The 16,449-nt window shown below is 34.1% G+C and overlaps 3 protein-coding genes across 3 annotated transcripts; 1 reads left to right on the forward strand and 2 right to left on the reverse strand.

Annotated features, from left to right (window-relative positions):
• The first annotated feature begins 4,508 nt into the window (after positions 1-4,508).
• LOC124455249 (CAP-Gly domain-containing linker protein 4-like) lies at positions 4,509-9,910 on the forward strand. The gene is made up of 17 exons (XM_047005940.1): positions 4,509-4,531; positions 4,921-4,971; positions 5,285-5,349; positions 5,684-5,771; positions 5,914-5,998; positions 6,066-6,121; positions 6,252-6,366; positions 6,431-6,519; positions 6,619-6,688; positions 6,807-6,916; positions 6,999-7,070; positions 8,043-8,178; positions 8,247-8,458; positions 8,541-8,623; positions 8,690-8,839; positions 8,883-9,080; positions 9,811-9,910. The coding sequence occupies exons 1-17, from the start codon at positions 4,520-4,522 to the stop codon at positions 9,908-9,910; spliced, it is 1,692 nt and encodes a 563-aa protein (XP_046861896.1). The 5' UTR covers positions 4,509-4,519.
• A 9-nt stretch (positions 9,911-9,919) lies between these two features.
• Positions 9,920-15,654, reverse strand: LOC124455250 (rab GTPase-activating protein 1-like). The gene is made up of 22 exons (XM_047005941.1): positions 15,614-15,654; positions 15,455-15,521; positions 15,131-15,181; positions 14,876-15,054; positions 14,739-14,805; positions 14,560-14,662; positions 14,317-14,483; positions 14,116-14,215; positions 13,532-13,704; positions 13,346-13,444; positions 13,116-13,229; positions 12,950-13,024; positions 12,755-12,880; positions 12,528-12,671; positions 12,402-12,443; positions 12,174-12,302; positions 11,988-12,080; positions 11,797-11,907; positions 11,573-11,677; positions 11,419-11,502; positions 10,899-10,970; positions 9,920-10,607 (listed from the first exon to the last, which is right to left on the reverse strand). Exons 1-22 carry the CDS (start codon positions 15,652-15,654, stop codon positions 10,326-10,328), a joined length of 2,424 nt encoding a protein of 807 aa, XP_046861897.1. The 3' UTR covers positions 9,920-10,325.
• LOC124455252 (uncharacterized protein KIAA2013-like) lies at positions 15,539-16,445 on the reverse strand. Its single transcript, XM_047005942.1, has 3 exons — positions 16,164-16,445; positions 15,896-16,019; positions 15,539-15,824 (listed from the first exon to the last, which is right to left on the reverse strand). Exons 1-3 carry the CDS (start codon positions 16,443-16,445, stop codon positions 15,703-15,705), a joined length of 528 nt encoding a protein of 175 aa, XP_046861898.1. The 3' UTR covers positions 15,539-15,702.
• Between the last annotated feature and the right edge of the window lie 4 nt (positions 16,446-16,449).

Raw genomic sequence — 16,449 nt, forward strand, 5'->3', positions numbered from 1 at the left:
TTGTGTTTTTGACTGTTTGTTAACAGCTTGGTGCAACTGTCTTTCTTGAATAGATGGGTAAATCTTAGTTAAAATGTCCAAAAGGAGTTAGAAAAGTTAGCTTACCCCTACGACTTAAGTCGACTGGAAATATATTATAAGTAGGTATGTAATTTTTGAGTTTTTTTGGTAGAATTGATTCTGGGTGTCTTATAAAGTATTATGATATTCTGATAAATCTACTGAGAACTTATGAAGAAAATATCTTGAACTAGGAGAGCAAAAGAACGAAATTCAGAAATTCTATAATCATGTTGCTGGTTCTGTTTTGAGCCAAGATATTAGAAACTGGATTGTCATTGACAACCATGGATCTACTACTGAACAGAACTACATTAATTTCCCATTGAAAATACGATTTCATAAATTAAAGTGCATTGGTTTCTCTGACATAACACTTTTCTTATTGCTGCATGAAGGCAAATCTGTTTAAATAATTATAATGTAGGTGAAGATATTTAGCATGTTGTATAATTGTTATTGTACAGTCATTATTTATAATATTATGGCCTTGTGTAATGTATGTCAAGAAGAACTTATTAATTCTCAAAAATGCTAACCTTCTTGCACTACTTTTCTCTTGTGTCCTTACAAATTGCAGTTACCTATACTAATTTTTTCTAGGTTCAAACAACTTGACAAACTTTTGAATTGTACATTATGCCTTTAAATTTTTGTTTCCATCTTTTGATAAAAATATCAGTGAATGACTTAAAAATCAAGTTTATATAAAACAGTATTTTGTACAAAGAAACTATACATAGTTGGAAAAGTCTCATGTTGAAAACAGATGTCGCTTCTTTTACTAGATTGCTACTCTTATTCTTTTAAATGATATCATAATTCTTCAAGACATAAAAAGTTTTTTGCCATCAATTTTTGCTTGTTCCACATTCAACTTCATTGCAATCAATGCATCTTATGTGAATTTTTAATCACCTGGAATTGAAAAATGTATGGATTTTGTCAGATGATGCAGTACTATATTTAAGGTTACATGTCATCATAATAAGCTTATCTTGAGCAAATATTTCAAGGTAGGAGCATAATTTGGCACATTATTGAACAAAGTAGTTTTATCTTATTTTTATGTACTAACCTGTTTACTACAACAAACAATTCATTTACAGAAACACCAGATGGCATTTATAAAACTTTTAGCAAAAGCAAACCTTAACACACCATCATCAAGATTGTCCATAATCTGTCAAATTGTCCAGGCTAGCTGTTTAATACAGGTATTTTTATTGTACGACATGTACCAAAGAGCATTAATCCTGCACTGCATTTGATTTCAATACAGCTCTGTCTTAATATTTGCTTCATATTTTCAGAAAAATATCATGAAAAATCCTCCATTTCAACTCAGTTGAAACAAGGAGTTTTAAGATATGCATATCTCGATAAGAACTGGTTGCTTTGCCTCGTCTAGCAATCGATTAAGTAAAGAACAAATAAGACTGGATAAACATAACTTAAATTATAACTTAGGAGTAAAACATTCACAAAATATATGCCATCACACTTCAAGTATTGACTTAAAACAAAACACTGAACACTTTAAATAGTAAACAATCTTACGTTGCTTACCGGTGTCATGAAATGTTTCCTTTCTGGCATTACTTCAGCATCCGTATACCAAACAGGTTTGCAGCATGTTTTAAAGATAAAATTTCTAAAGTTTTGTGCTTGGCATTGATATTTTATATAATCGCAATTGTGGTTGTCAAATCCGGGTGGGCGAAAAATTTCATTTTATGAGCCCGCGTCTCCGCTGACTTTGACAACCAAAATCCGCCATGTTTTTGACCACGCGGCCGCGCGCTGATAATTTATAGTAATTTTGATGACGTTTCCCCTCCAGGTCTTATAGAACTCAATGGTTGAAACGACACAGCGACACGGCTTTGTAACCGCGCAATCCCGTCGCTGCGCGGTAACGACATAGCGACAGCGACAGTGTGTCTCAGCCATTGAGCTCTATAAGACCTGAAGGGGCAAAGGGGCCTGGGCCTCGTGGTCAAAAACATGGCGGTAATGGCGGATTTTGGTTGTCAAAACTTCCACTTTGAGAAATTTTAACATTCGCTCCCTCCCGAATCGGATCTCTATTCCTGTGTATTAATGACAACCAGCGAAATCAACCACGATATCGTAAGCATCAAATATTGAAAATAATGCTTCAGGTTTTTGTGAAATAGACACACACATTTAAAAGAGGTAAATCTACTGTAAAATAGCGTATATGTTTTCAAGTAATGCTTTAGCTATATTAGAAATAAATATCAAACGGCATTCTTTACACTGTCAATGTGTCGTTAAGCTTTAATGCATAATCCCATGCGCAATACTTGTGTTTTTGACTATTTGTAAACAGCTTGGTGGAACTGTCTTTCTTGAATAGATGGGTAAATCTTAGTTAAAATGTCCAAAAAGGAGTTAGAAAAAGTTAGCTTACCCCTACGACTTAAGTCGACTGGAAATATATTATAAGTAGGTATGTAATTTTTTTGAGTTTTTTTTGGTAGGATTGATTCTGGGTGTCTTATAAAGTATTATGATATTCTGATAAATCTACTGAGAACTTATGAGGAAAATATCTTGAACTAGAAGAGCAAAAGAACGAAATTCAGAAATTCTATAATCATGTTGCTGGTTCTGTTTTGAGCCAAGATATTAGAAATTGGATTGTTATTGACAACCATGGATCTACTACTGAACAGAACTACATTAATTTCCCATTTAAAATACTATTTCTTAAATCAAAGTGCATTGGTTTCTCTGACATAACACTTTTCTTATTGCTGCATGAAGGCAAACCTGTTAAGATAATTGTAATGTAGGTGAAGATATTTAGCAGGTTGTATAATTGTTATTATACAGACATTATTTATGATATTATGGCCTTGTGTAATGTATGTCAAGAACTTATTAATTCTCAAAAATGCTAACCTTCTTGCACTACTTTTCTTTTGTTTCCTTACAAATTACAGTTACTTATACTAATTTTTTCTAGGTTCAAACAACTTGACAAATTTTTGAATTTTACATTATGCCGTTGAATTTTTCTTTTTGTCTTTTGGTAAAAATATGAGTGAATGACTTAAAAATCAAGTTTATCTAAAATAATATTTTGTACAAAGTAACTATACATATAATTGGAAAAGTCTCATGTTGAAGGCAGATGTGGCTTCTTTTACTAGATTGCTACTCTTATTCTTTTAAATGATATCGTAATTCTTCAAAAGACATAAAAAGTTCTTTGCCATCAATTTTTGCTTCTTCCACATTCAACTTCATTGCAACCAATGCATCTTATGTGAATTTTTAATCACCTGGAATTGAAAAACGTATGGATTTTGTCAGATGATGCAGTACTGTATTTAATGTTTCATGCATGTCATGATAAGCTTTTCTTGAGCAAATATTTCAAGGTAGGAACAAAATTTGGCACATTATTGAACAAAGTAGTTTTTCTTGATTTTGATGTACTAACCTGTTTACTACACTGTGTAACAAACAATTCATTTACAGAAACACCAGATGGCATTTATAAAACTTTTAGCATAAAGCAAACCTTTACACACCATCATCATGCTTGTCCAAATCTGTCAAATTGTCCAGGCTAGCTGTTTAATACAGGTAATTTTTATTGTACAACATGTACCAAAGAGCTCATTAATTAATCCTGCTGCATTTGATTTCAATACAGCTCTGTCCTTAATATTTGCTTCATATTTTCAGAAAATATCATGAAAAAATCCTCCATTTCAACTCAGTTGAAACAAGGAGTTTTAAGATATGCATATCTCGATAAGAACTGGTTGCTTTGCCTCGTCTAGCAAGCGATTAAGTAAAGAACAAATAAGACTGGATAAACATAACTTAAATTATAACTTAGGAGTAAAACATTCACAAAATATGCCATCACATCAAGTATTGACTTAAAACAAAACACTGAACACTTTAAATAGTAAACAATCTTACGTTGCTTACCGGTGTCATGAAATGTTTCCTTTTCTGGCATTACTTCAGCATCCGTATACCAAACAAGTTTGCAGCATGTTTTAAAGATAAAATTTCTAAAGTTTTTGTGCTTGGCATTGATATTTTATATAATCGCAATTGTGGTTGTCAAATCCGGGTGGGCGAAAAAATTTCATAAGTGAGCCCGCGTCTTTTGCTGACTTTGACAACCAAAATCCGCCATGTTTTTGACCACGCGGCCGCGCGCTGATAATTTATAGTAATTTTGTTGACGTTTCCCCTCCAGGTCTTATAGAACTCAATGGTCTCAGCCTTTAGAGATCACTGTGTGAGATAATTAGTTCTCAGACTTCTGTAAACAACGCAGATCATTTAAAGTTGTCATAAAAGAACTAATAAACTATTATGAATTTCTTTTCGTCAAAGAAAAAACACTGTTTTGTTGTAACTTATTTACCTAAAATTACTATGTAGAACACTAAAACTTACAAGAATGCCAGAAAAGGTTTGTAAACATTCATACGCATCGTGAAATGACTCAAATACATCATTGTTCCTATAATGTATTTATGTAGCGGGTAATTTGAAATTATTTCTTTACAAGATAACTTCTTGTGAACTTATACATGAAACTAGGTCATGAACTTAAATCATGAAATTGAAGTATATTTTAGTTGTCATAATGATAAAATGCTATGAAACACCATCACTTTTGCTAAATATTTTGTATAATAAATGTATGTGTCATAGGTGCATCATGTCTTGAATTTATGGCAAAATGCTTGATGTAAAATTTCATGTCTGCCTTCTTTTGTCATATCCCGAGACTTGTGTATGCTGAATTTGTACACAACCTGTTTTTACCAATATACCTGCACTTAATGTTTGTTATAGAGGAGGACATCAGTTGTTCATCCGATCACTGATTTTCCTACTTGTGATAAGGTGTTGTATTTTTTTCATGTTATTTTCTTAAAGAAATAAATATGTATTTAGATCTCAGTTGCTATGATAGAACATTGTCATTTCGGGTGCTTACTTTTGGTTTGCTAAATAACAGGTTAATAATTATATAGTAAATAGATATTCATAAGGAAGATAGGGGCTGTATTTAATTCAGGAATCGACATTTAAATGATTTAATTATCCAATGAGAATCAGATTTAGTTTTTGTATTTACTTGATTAAGGAAGCAAAATGCTACTGGTTAGGACACCCTTTTATCTTCCCTCCATTCAATGAAGAGCTTTTCTTTCAGTGCCCGAAAAATGAACCAACATTTTTTGATCCAGACTGTGAAGGTTGTATGGAGATTTTGTCAAAGTATGTACAATGCTGACAACATTTTTTACAACAACTTTTCATTTCTACACTTAAAAGACATTTTATACTAACCTTCGTTGTGCATCTCCTTGAAGTGTTCTCGCTGAAAATAATTCTTCACTTCCTAAACAGTACACAACTTTGAAATGGAGGAATTTATGTGTGATAATTCTTTAAAAAATTTACCAGTAAAATATTTACCCAGTGCTCATAAAAATGGTAAACGATGTCGCTATTTTCTTTATGATTACATTACTCCCACGTAGGAAATCTAAAACTACCGTTGTAGAACCGTAATTTATGATTCCCATTGAGCTTTTACCACGAATTTCAGGGAGGACACATCCATATCCGAAATATTCGCTATCGTGAGACAATGGGTACCGCAAGTGCAAAAAAATTTGGAAAAATTTGTTCACGAGGTTGGATGAATACATATTTCTGTGATCTTAGATACGTTAATCACGCTTTAAATACTCCATTTTCTAAAGAATAAGCGATAGAGAGATAAGATGGGGAAGATTAAATAACCCAAGATGATGACGTAATGTATTTACCATTCAGATAACACGACGTGGTGGAGGTATCAATGACCGCGATGGTTTAACTGACATGACGTTACTTCATTATGCTTGTAAATCTGGATCTGGTGAGATAAATTACTTTAGCATACCTGTGTATGCTTAATGTACTTTAGAAACGTTTTTTTCTTACAGTGGGTATTGGTGATGTTGATAATGCAACTGCTTTGGTTACTGAACTCATTTCTCAGGTAACTGGAACGCTATTAATGACATCCACGACATTGCCAATTGTTTCATCTATTCATCGATACAACACATTTTTTTTAAAGTTTTCTTCTAGTATCGGAGTTACGTTATAAAATAATGGATTTACTATAGGGAGCAGATCCTTCTATAAGATGTCGATGGACGGACATGCTTCCCATACATTATTCTGCTTTCTTTAACTGTGCGCCCGTGATCAGAGTACTGTTAAAAGCCAGCGGTGGTAGAGGTGGGGATATTAAAAATTTATATATTTGTATGAATGTGATGGTGGATCGTTTTTGCCTTCTCAGATATTGACGCCACTAGTTCTGGGTTTGATAATGGAACAATACTTCATATAGCCGCGAGCAATCTGTGTTTGGACTCTGCCAAGTGTTTGGTAAGTCGCTAGGTTTTCATTTAATTCGATTTTAAAATCATCTTGGAGTAATGTAAAGATTTCATGTCAGTCATGATGTACTGTTAACTCTTCAAATAGCTGCAACATGGCGCCAATGCATTTGTCAAAGATGATCAGAATAGAACAGCATTAAATACAATCCCAGAAGGTAAACTCATCTGTTGTGTTATGTATGTTGCTTACCTCACCAACCTATCAGATTGAGTGTGATAACACATTTACGTGTTTGATGAGTGTAGTAACAAGGTATTGAAATCACCTTTTAGCAAATACTTTTGAGCGTTCTTCGCCATCGTTAGTTATTGCCAACAAACTAAGAAGATTACTAAATGAGGCCGAGACAAGTGGTAGTGAATCAGGGATGGAGTCAGCTACAGTAAGTTTCTTAGAACAACATTTCTTAGTTCTCACATCGCGTGATTTCAACTGCGTTTTATATATTTCTCAATCGTTGCCAGGATTCATCTGTAAATATGTCGGATATAATTGGATTGAAAATTGGTGATCACGTTATAGTTGGTGGCACTAAGGTTTGTTAACACAATTCTTGTGAGGAAATCACAAGTCACAGTTTTGTTAAAAGTTCACATCACAGGTTTTCATCAAAGTTCAGACGTCACAGGTTTTCATCAAGGTTCATACGTCACAGGTTTTCATCAAGGTTCATACGTCAAAGGTTTTCATCAAGGTTTATACGTCGCAGGTTTTCATCAGGGTTCATACGTCAAAGGTTTTCATCAAGGTTCATACGTCAAGGTTTTCATCAAAGTTCAGACGTCAAAGGTTTTCATCAAGGTTCAGACGTCAAAGTTTTCATCAAGGTTCAGACGTCAAAGGTTTTCATCAAGGTTCAGACGTCAAAGGTTTTCATCAAGGTTCAGACGTCAAAGGTTTTCATCAAGGTTCAGACGTCGAAGGTTTTCATCAAGGTTCATACGTCAAAGGTTTTCATCAAAGTTCAGACGTCAAAGGTTTTCATCAAGGTTCAGACGTCAAAGGTTTTCATCAAGGTTCAGACGTCAAAGGTTTTCATCAAGGTTCAGACGTCAAAGGTTTTCATCAAGGTTCAGACGTCAAAGGTTTTCATCAAGGTTCAGACGTCGAAGGTTTTCATCAAGGTTCAGACGTCAAAGGTTTTCATCAAGGTTCAGACGTCGCAGGTTTTCATCAGGGTTCATACGTCAAAGGTTTTCATCAAGGTTCATACGTCAAAGGTTTTCATCAAAGTTCAGACGTCAAAGGTTTTCATCAAGGTTCAGACGTCAAAGGTTTTCATCAAAGTTCAGACGTCAAAGGTTTTCATCAGGGTTCATACGTCACAGGTTTTCATCAAGGTTCATACGTCGATGGTTTTCATTAAAGTTCAGACGTCAAAGGTTTTCATCAGGGTTCAGACGTCACAATTTTTTCAAGGTTCACACATCACAGGTTTTCATCAAGGTTCAGACGTCAAAGGTTTTCATCAAGGTTCATACGTCACAGGTTTTAGTTTTTTATTTTAGATGGGTATATTACGATACTGTGGCAGTACAGATTTCGCTAAAGGTCAGTGGGCTGGAGTTGAACTCAACGATCCAGTTGGAAAGAACGATGGATCAGTAGGCGGGAAAAACTACTTTCACTGTAAACCAAAACACGGTATAAAGTAGAATATTTATGTTTGTCATTCGTATGGTTAATTGAACATGATAAATGTTGTCTTTTAGGATTATTTTGTCCTGTTTCTAAAATCTCCATACCGAAACCACATAATCATGCGATAAAAACACGACCTAACTCTGTTAAACTTAACACGAACCTCACACGTATCGTACCTTCCAAACGTTCGACAAGTGGTTCGTTACCAGGCTCTCGTTCTTCTTCCCGGTCACCTTCACCTCAACCTACACAGAAAACAGAGGAAAACACGAACATCAAGGTGTTCACATAATGGTGTAGAAATTCATTTTTCACGGTTTTTATGTTTCTCCATAAAATATTTCTTTATGGTTTATAATTAGGTCGGGGATAGACTTGTTATGTTGAATGATAACAGGAGAAGAGGTATCACTAGATATGTTGGTGAAACACAGTTTTCATCCGGGTAAGTTGTGGTAGGAATGACCGTTGTAACTAGACAATTTATAATAAATAATGTTTGTATCTTTAGTCTTTGGATAGGAGTAGAGTTGGACACAAGTATGGGCAAAAACGATGGTTCAGTAAACGGCATTCGATATTTTGTTGTAAACCCAATCATGGCATCTTTCTCATCCCTCCAAATTCGTGATGTATGTTGTAAAGATGTTGTTCATGATAAGTAAATGTCTGAAATGAATTTCTTACCATATTTTTCATAATAGCGAGAAAGATGTACAAGAACGACCGTCATTAGCAAAATCAAAGGAGATTAGTATCTCAGATGATGCAATCAACCAACCTCAACAGACTGTTAACGACGATAGTGGGATAAACAGAGATAAAACGAAAAGTAGATTAAGTTTATTGAATAGACGTCTATCCAACTCGGTTCCTGATCTCACTCAGAAACGCCATAAACAGTACGTATATTATTGTCCTTTAATGCGATTGACAATTGTCTTTACCCAAACCACAAAATTACTAAGTTCCAAATATTGTCAACTACATATATTGCTGCAACGTCACATACGTTGAAATTCCTTTGAAACAAAGTCGCACGGCTCTTTACGTATGTAAACACAATATGTGAAAAGGAAATGGTTGTAAAATCTTACCTCCATCGTATGTAAACACAATATGTGAAAGGGAAATGGTTGTAAAATCTTACCTCCATCGTATGTAAACACAATATGTGAAAGGGAAATGGTTGTAAAATCTTACCTCCATCGTATGTAAACACAATATGTGAAAGGGAAATGGTTGTAAAATCTTACCTCCATCGTATGTAAACACAATATGTGAAAGGGAAATGGTTGTAAAATCTTACCTCCATCGTATAAACACAATATGTGAAAGGGAAATGGTTGTAAAATCTTACCTCCATCGTATGTAAACACAATATGTGAAAGGGAAATGGTTGTAAAATCTTACCTCCATCGTATGTAAACACAATATGTAAAGGGAAATGGTTGTAAAATCTTACCTCCATCGTATGTAAACACAATATGTGAAAGGGAAATGGTTGTAAAATCTTACCTCCATCGTATCACAATATGTGAAAAATGGTTGTAAAATCTTACCTCCATCGTATGTAAACACAATATGTAAAGGAAATGGTTGTAAAGTCTTACCTCCATCGTATTTTTACAGATTACATTCCCGTCGGGAAAGTGGTATACCTAGATTCAAACGTACGGCTACCAAGAAGAACAATTCAGACAGTGAAAACGTCAGTAAAAATTCATCATAGCGAGAAGAGTTTTCGTGAACAGTTTTTACTCTCGACAATATGTCTCTTCATGATAGATTTCTTAAGTGACATCTTCAACTCTTTATGAAATCATTTTATTGAGTATAAGACATCAAAATCTTGTTTCCAAAACCATGTTATAATATTGAATGATATTAGGGCTTTGAAATCGAGACTTTCGATAGAAGAAGATTGATTTCAGTAAAGATTTTTACATGTAATGATCAAAGCTAAACGAGAGTGCGACCTGTATATTTCACCCTAAATCATGTCATTAGATTAAATAACTTAATGTATACTTTACTGTACAGTTTGTGTTTTTCTTAGATGAACCATTGGATAATAAATACCACCAATATACACAATTATCATCCCATGTTCATAGTTGTTCTTCAATCTCTCCTCAACCACAAGATTATTTTCTTGAAGGTGTGCCTACCTTAGACCTTCTAAACCACGGCTTGCTTTCTTCAGCTGCTACCGCTGACATGAAGTTCGACAGACGATGTTCAAGATCTTGCACGTTACATTCAGCTTCGACCAATGATAATTTAGTCTGCGCTAACTCTAGTTCCAGTTCTTTCATGCGCTGGTCAGCGTCCACTATCTTTACACTTGACTTAAACTTCTTACCTGACAATGTATCGTCGTTGTCCGTGAATATTTCTGAACAGTTCGTACACGAACTGATTCTTTTCTAAAATTAAGGATGTTATACCATGAAAGTAAACAGTTTATCGTAGTTTTCTACGTTTAAAATTATTACGTAGTTTTCTACGTTTAAAATTATTACGTAGTTTTCTACGTTTAAAATTATTACGTAGTTTTCTACGTTTAAAATTATTACGTAGTTTTCAACGTTTAAAATTATTACGTAGTTTTCTACCTTTAAAATTATTACGTAGTTTTCTACGTTTAAAATTATTACGTAGTTTTCTACGTTTAAAATTATACTTAGGTACGTATAACTACGTAATTAATAATTTACCAAGATTTCTCGCAGTTCTTGCTCTAAATTTGACTTCAGTTCTTCGCTGCGCTCGTCCAGATTTGAGCATATCTACAATGGAAACACATGTAAAGAATTATTTACAACCATTTGACAAGTCTATATCATAGACATCATTAAAGACGATTAAAACGAAGAATAACATCCTAAATACGTAAACATGAACAAGTAAATACGGCTAGACTAAAAAAATTCATGACGGGCGAGATTTGTGTTAAGAAATAAAAAGATGTTCACTTTGTTTGCACAGGGTTATGCAAACCGAGGAGACCTCTGGGAGAACTCGAGAGCAGATCAGTGCAAGTTCAAGTCCGAAGGTCGAGGGTTGCACCTGCTCGAGAGTTCTTACAAACATCATCGAGGTTTGCATAAGCCATTGCAAACACCAAAAACATCTTTTATTCCTTTTATAAAAGAACATCAATGCGAAACAGACAAATGTAAAACAAACGTTATTCTTCCTCTAAAATATGTTGATGATTGATTGGGAACAATTTACCTTCTTGTACTCCTCAATAACAGACTCATATCGTAATTTTGTAGCCACACTTTCATCGTCATTCTTACGCAATAAATCCTTCACCTACATTTATAAAAATAACGAGCATTTACACAAATTACATAAACAAAATGCAAAACATTTCATTGCTTACACGAATGTTCTCTGCACGAAGTTTCTCGTTTTCGTCTTCAAGTTCTGGAATTTTCTTTTGCAAAATTTCCATTTCTCGAAGATAATCGTCCGCACGTTCTTCAGCCTTTAAATCCATGAGAAAACCATGTAGTGGTCACATGACAACATTGCATAGTTGAATTCTTTATCGTAAAGGAATAGTACCAGCAAACTGACGATAAAAACGATAAAATTTTGAATTACCTTATCCAACTTTTCTCGAAGCGAAATCTTATTTGAAACAAGCTCATGTGCAAGAGAATCGTTTTCATGTTCAAGTCTGATATTCGCAAGCATCAGCTGTTTATTCTCACGCTAAAAGAATTTAGACAAAAGAAAGCTGAATGATAACTTTTGTTGAAAAGGTACATGTTTATAACTACACGAGAAAAAACCTTCAGTCTCTCCACTGGGTTCTCATTTTCTTTCTCTCTTTCTTTCTTCAATTCATACAATTCTTCGTACCTTTTCAACTTTTTTACAACACTCTGTAAGAATAATTCAATACACCAAAAAAGGTAAAAACATACGACGCATGCGCAAGAGGTGAGAAGGTAGTTAAAAGTTTGAGGAGCGCTTACTTTGTAGGAAAGAGTCACATTTATAAAGATACTTTGTTCATCCTCGCTGATAAATCTCTTGGGAAGTGACACGCGAAAGTACTTCAACATTCCTTCAAAACTGAGCTGTAGCAAGTCTTTCTTGGCAACCTTGAAGTTGAAAAGGAAGATTTTGTAAATTACTTAGGACATTATTGTCACGGAAAAATTTAGGAATAAATAAGAAAGTTCAATAAACTTCTTCAATACCTTCAATAGAGCCGTCGCAATTTGATAAATGCACTGTTGACCCTGATGATAAACAAACAAGTTAGTCATGCTATACACATGCTATACACATGCTATACACAACCATGGCAAAGTTTTACAACTAACCTCACTCAGATATAAGTCGATGACACGGTAAACCAAGGAAAGAGGAAATTTAGCAGTAAACAGTGTTAAAAACCATTGTGAACCGAACATATGAGGTTCTATTTTATTCTCAACAAAATGACTGTAAAGATCAGGTAAAAATTCCTACAACATATCAAAGAAGGTGGATCGTGTTAATCACGTGATTGATGACGTATTGGAAAACAATGAAACGAGGGTTGGCAAACCTCGACAATTCTTTCCAAAACAAAGAATCTCTCGTTAAGTTTTTCAAAACCATCAAGAAATAATTCTCGATGACCGTAATTGTACATAATCTTGACAAAAACACCAAACGCTTGCTCCTCCGGAAGCTAATGTCAGACATACGTAGCAAGTGAGTGTTGACGGTAAAAGATTTTACGACATGTCAAAATACTTACATGAAGTAAAAGTACAGCAGCAAGATATGACATTCCTTGACAATAACCTACTTCGTCATCATATACAGAATATGCCTAAAATCATAAAAGTTTTGTACAAAGTTTTCTATCTTCTTCTTATAAGCTGTAAATACGTAACCAAAATAAACTATGTTTTTTTGCATACCCGACAAATTTTCTCAAGGTTTTCTTGACCTTCACCTTCACTTGATCGAAAATACTCGTGCCCAGGAAACGTGCGATGAATATCCCACTTTATAACTTTTTCAGTCGGCGATTCCTGTGATCACATGATCAATTACATCCCAACACATGATCAATTACATCACAACACGTGTTCAATTACATCACAACACATGATCAACTACGTCAGAAAGCCTCCAAAGAAATACAAACCCTTCGTATAAGATCTTTATAACTCTCAATAAGATCATTTGTGTCATCCAGACACACCAACATCTGCCAAACTTTGGCTCTCAGTGGCTCAGGAACACCCTGACATTAAATACAATGTAAACATACTAAAAACTGTATGTATATGATGAGGTTACAACAAGTGAGCATTAGATCGTGATGAATTACCTGTTTTCGTATAAGTTTTTTTAAGTGCTTCGGACGATTTTCAACATCTCTCCATTTTGTCATTATTTCAGACCAATTATCTAATTCTTCAGATGAACATTCACGAAGAACTTCACCAGATCCTGACATTAATGGTTTATCAGTAGCATCGTTATCATCGTCTACGTCATCATCTTTATGAACGTAAATGAATCGTCATTAAACACACGATCTTATTAAACAAAGAATAAAACAGGAGGGATTTAGGGAAGAGTTGCGAAGGGCTGCAAGTTTCCAAACTGAATACTAAAACAAAAAAAAATTAAGGAAAAATAAATTTGATTTTTTATAGGTGGGCATACTTCCAAAAATCTCCCAATTATAAAATTCTTACCAAATTTAACAAAAATTTTAGACATGCAAGGTCAACAAGTAGCCACTAAAATTTAATCCAAACTAGAGCACACCTCCCTAACCCCAACAAACACACACACAATAAACCATTGTGGATTAATCCCTGGAATAAACACTGATAATTTTGTTCAGTCTGTAAGAATAAAATGTGAAAAAACATAAAATTTCATAATAATTTAACATAATTATACCTGGATGAGATGTTAATATTTCTTTGATCTCGTGGTGTTGTGTTGAGCATTTAAGACTCAAAACTTCATAAGATTTCTCACTTTCCTTATCATCTTTTGCCTGCAGACAAATGTGGCAATCACTGTAGTAGTATGTACAAAAACAAAACTTGGTATTTGTGAATGTAAAACTTTGAAAAGAGTGTGCATCATAAAACAAACCATTTTAAGTTCAAGAGTATACTGTTCTTTAATCTTTGGACGACTTGGATTCCAGAACCTTTCATTGGATGGAAAGACTTTAATGCCAAGCTCTTTAAGAAAGCGGACAGGTTTACTGATGCCTGATACCACAAAATCAACAGCTACAGTCATGTGTACAACAAAATCTATAAAAATCAAACAAAACAATGTTTCATCATCTAGAGGAGATATATCCTAACAATAACTTTTACAATTACATACTTTTCTTTGTCTCGGTGTTCAACACTAAAGTATCCTCTCTTTCTGGGTCCCAGATTCCCGAAACAAGATATGTACGGCCATTGTCAGTGCTTTCCATGGAAACCTAAACAAAAATATAAATAGATCCATACTTTTAACAGAAATCGATAGACAAAACACCAAAAATTCTCTATTCTAACTTTTTCCAGTAAGTTCATGTCAGACTGAGTTACGTTTCGACCAGGACAAATTAAAACACCAAAACACCTGCCAAATATAAAGAAATCATAAACTTAAATTAATGAAACAATCATTACAATCTAAAAAAAAATCTAACCTTTCCATTATTAGTAATCGATTAGACAACTGGTTTAGCTGAATGTGAATTTGTTTGTGAACACAACGGCGGAGCTTAAAACAAGTTTTATCTCGAGGTACAGAAAAATATGATCCTTTACCATCATCTTCCAGAATGTCAAAGACAAGATCAAATTTATAGACCAATCCAGATGGTAACTATGAAAAAGAAATTACAACAAAATTAAAACAATGAATATCATAAGAAGACAATTTTTTCAGTTCAACTTTTTACCTTTTTCTTGTTGTTAAAAGATTGTGCAAATCTTGCTAGAATATTTGCTGGCTATAACGGAGATAAAGTAAATGGTTTGAACCCGGGAGTATTGTCGCATGTTTGTAAATGTAGATTGTCCAGGTTGGTATAGTCCTGAGAAGGACTGTTTTTGTTGTTGTTGACTGACATTTCGACAACCTTAGCTGTAGTCATCTTCAGAGTCAGCAACAACAAAAACAGTCCTTCTCAGGACTATACCAACCTGGATGATCTACATTTACAAACATATAATGGACTGAATTGTTAAGAATGAAACTATTTGCCATGAATGACATTATGTACCTGGGTAGACTCTTGACATAATTTCCTTCTCTCTGGCCTCCCACTGACAAACAATTTCAGGATCGTACTTCACTAACAAACAAGTCAAGTTAAAGATTTTCATATTAAAAACGAAACAAAATCTTTCTCGTGTATCAACCACTTATGTAGGGTTATAACTTTGAAATAGTTTCAAAATGAAACGTTTTGGTCAATATCATGAATTAAAAAAGATATTATCGCGCTAAACGTACAGATCTTGTCTCTCTTTAACACTCCGAATATATCAACTTCACCAAGTACAAATGAAATGCTATGATAAGGAATGCAATAAAGGCCCAAAATGTTGCAGGTAGATATGTCTGAGATTGTTTGCTTTGAAAACGAGTATCTAAAACAAAAAGATAAATAACGACGAACTAGGCACCTTTGAAAATGATGTTATGTATAATAAAAAGAAACCTTTCCAAGCTTGTTGAATGAAGTCCATATTCTTGAGGGTAAACAGATGACTTTCATTCTTTGATATATACAGCAACGGTGTGACGGAGAGGTTATTTTTACTGGAAACGTCATTCCAGCTGAACTAAGTAAAGAAAAGATGTTAAAAAGCACGAATTTCAATAAAAAAAAGGAAGTAGAGAAACACTCAACGCTGAATATTTTGATCTTTTAGATAGTAAAACACAATTTTATAGGATTAAACAATGCATCTCATTGCTAAACTTACCTTAACAGGTGGAAATTGGCAACCTGCCTCGCAGGCAAACAACGTGTCCTGTTTTTTTTCCGCCCTAACCTTAATTTCTGCGGCTTGTGATAATTGTTGACCAACTAATACTTGAAAATCGATAAAGTTTCCATAACATTCAATATGATGAAACATAATATTCGTTTGTAATGTGGCAGGATTTGCAGCAAATTCCAGATGATCAGAAGCAAATGTAAAACCGCCAAAACTTAAAACCATTGCTTGATGAAGATATACAGGTCCTAAGTATTGAAAGTTCATTAGT

The sequence above is a fragment of the Xenia sp. Carnegie-2017 genome, unplaced genomic scaffold (genome assembly GCF_021976095.1).
Source record: "Xenia sp. Carnegie-2017 unplaced genomic scaffold, XeniaSp_v1 HiC_scaffold_30, whole genome shotgun sequence".
NCBI lineage: Eukaryota > Metazoa > Cnidaria > Anthozoa > Malacalcyonacea > Xeniidae > Xenia > Xenia sp. Carnegie-2017.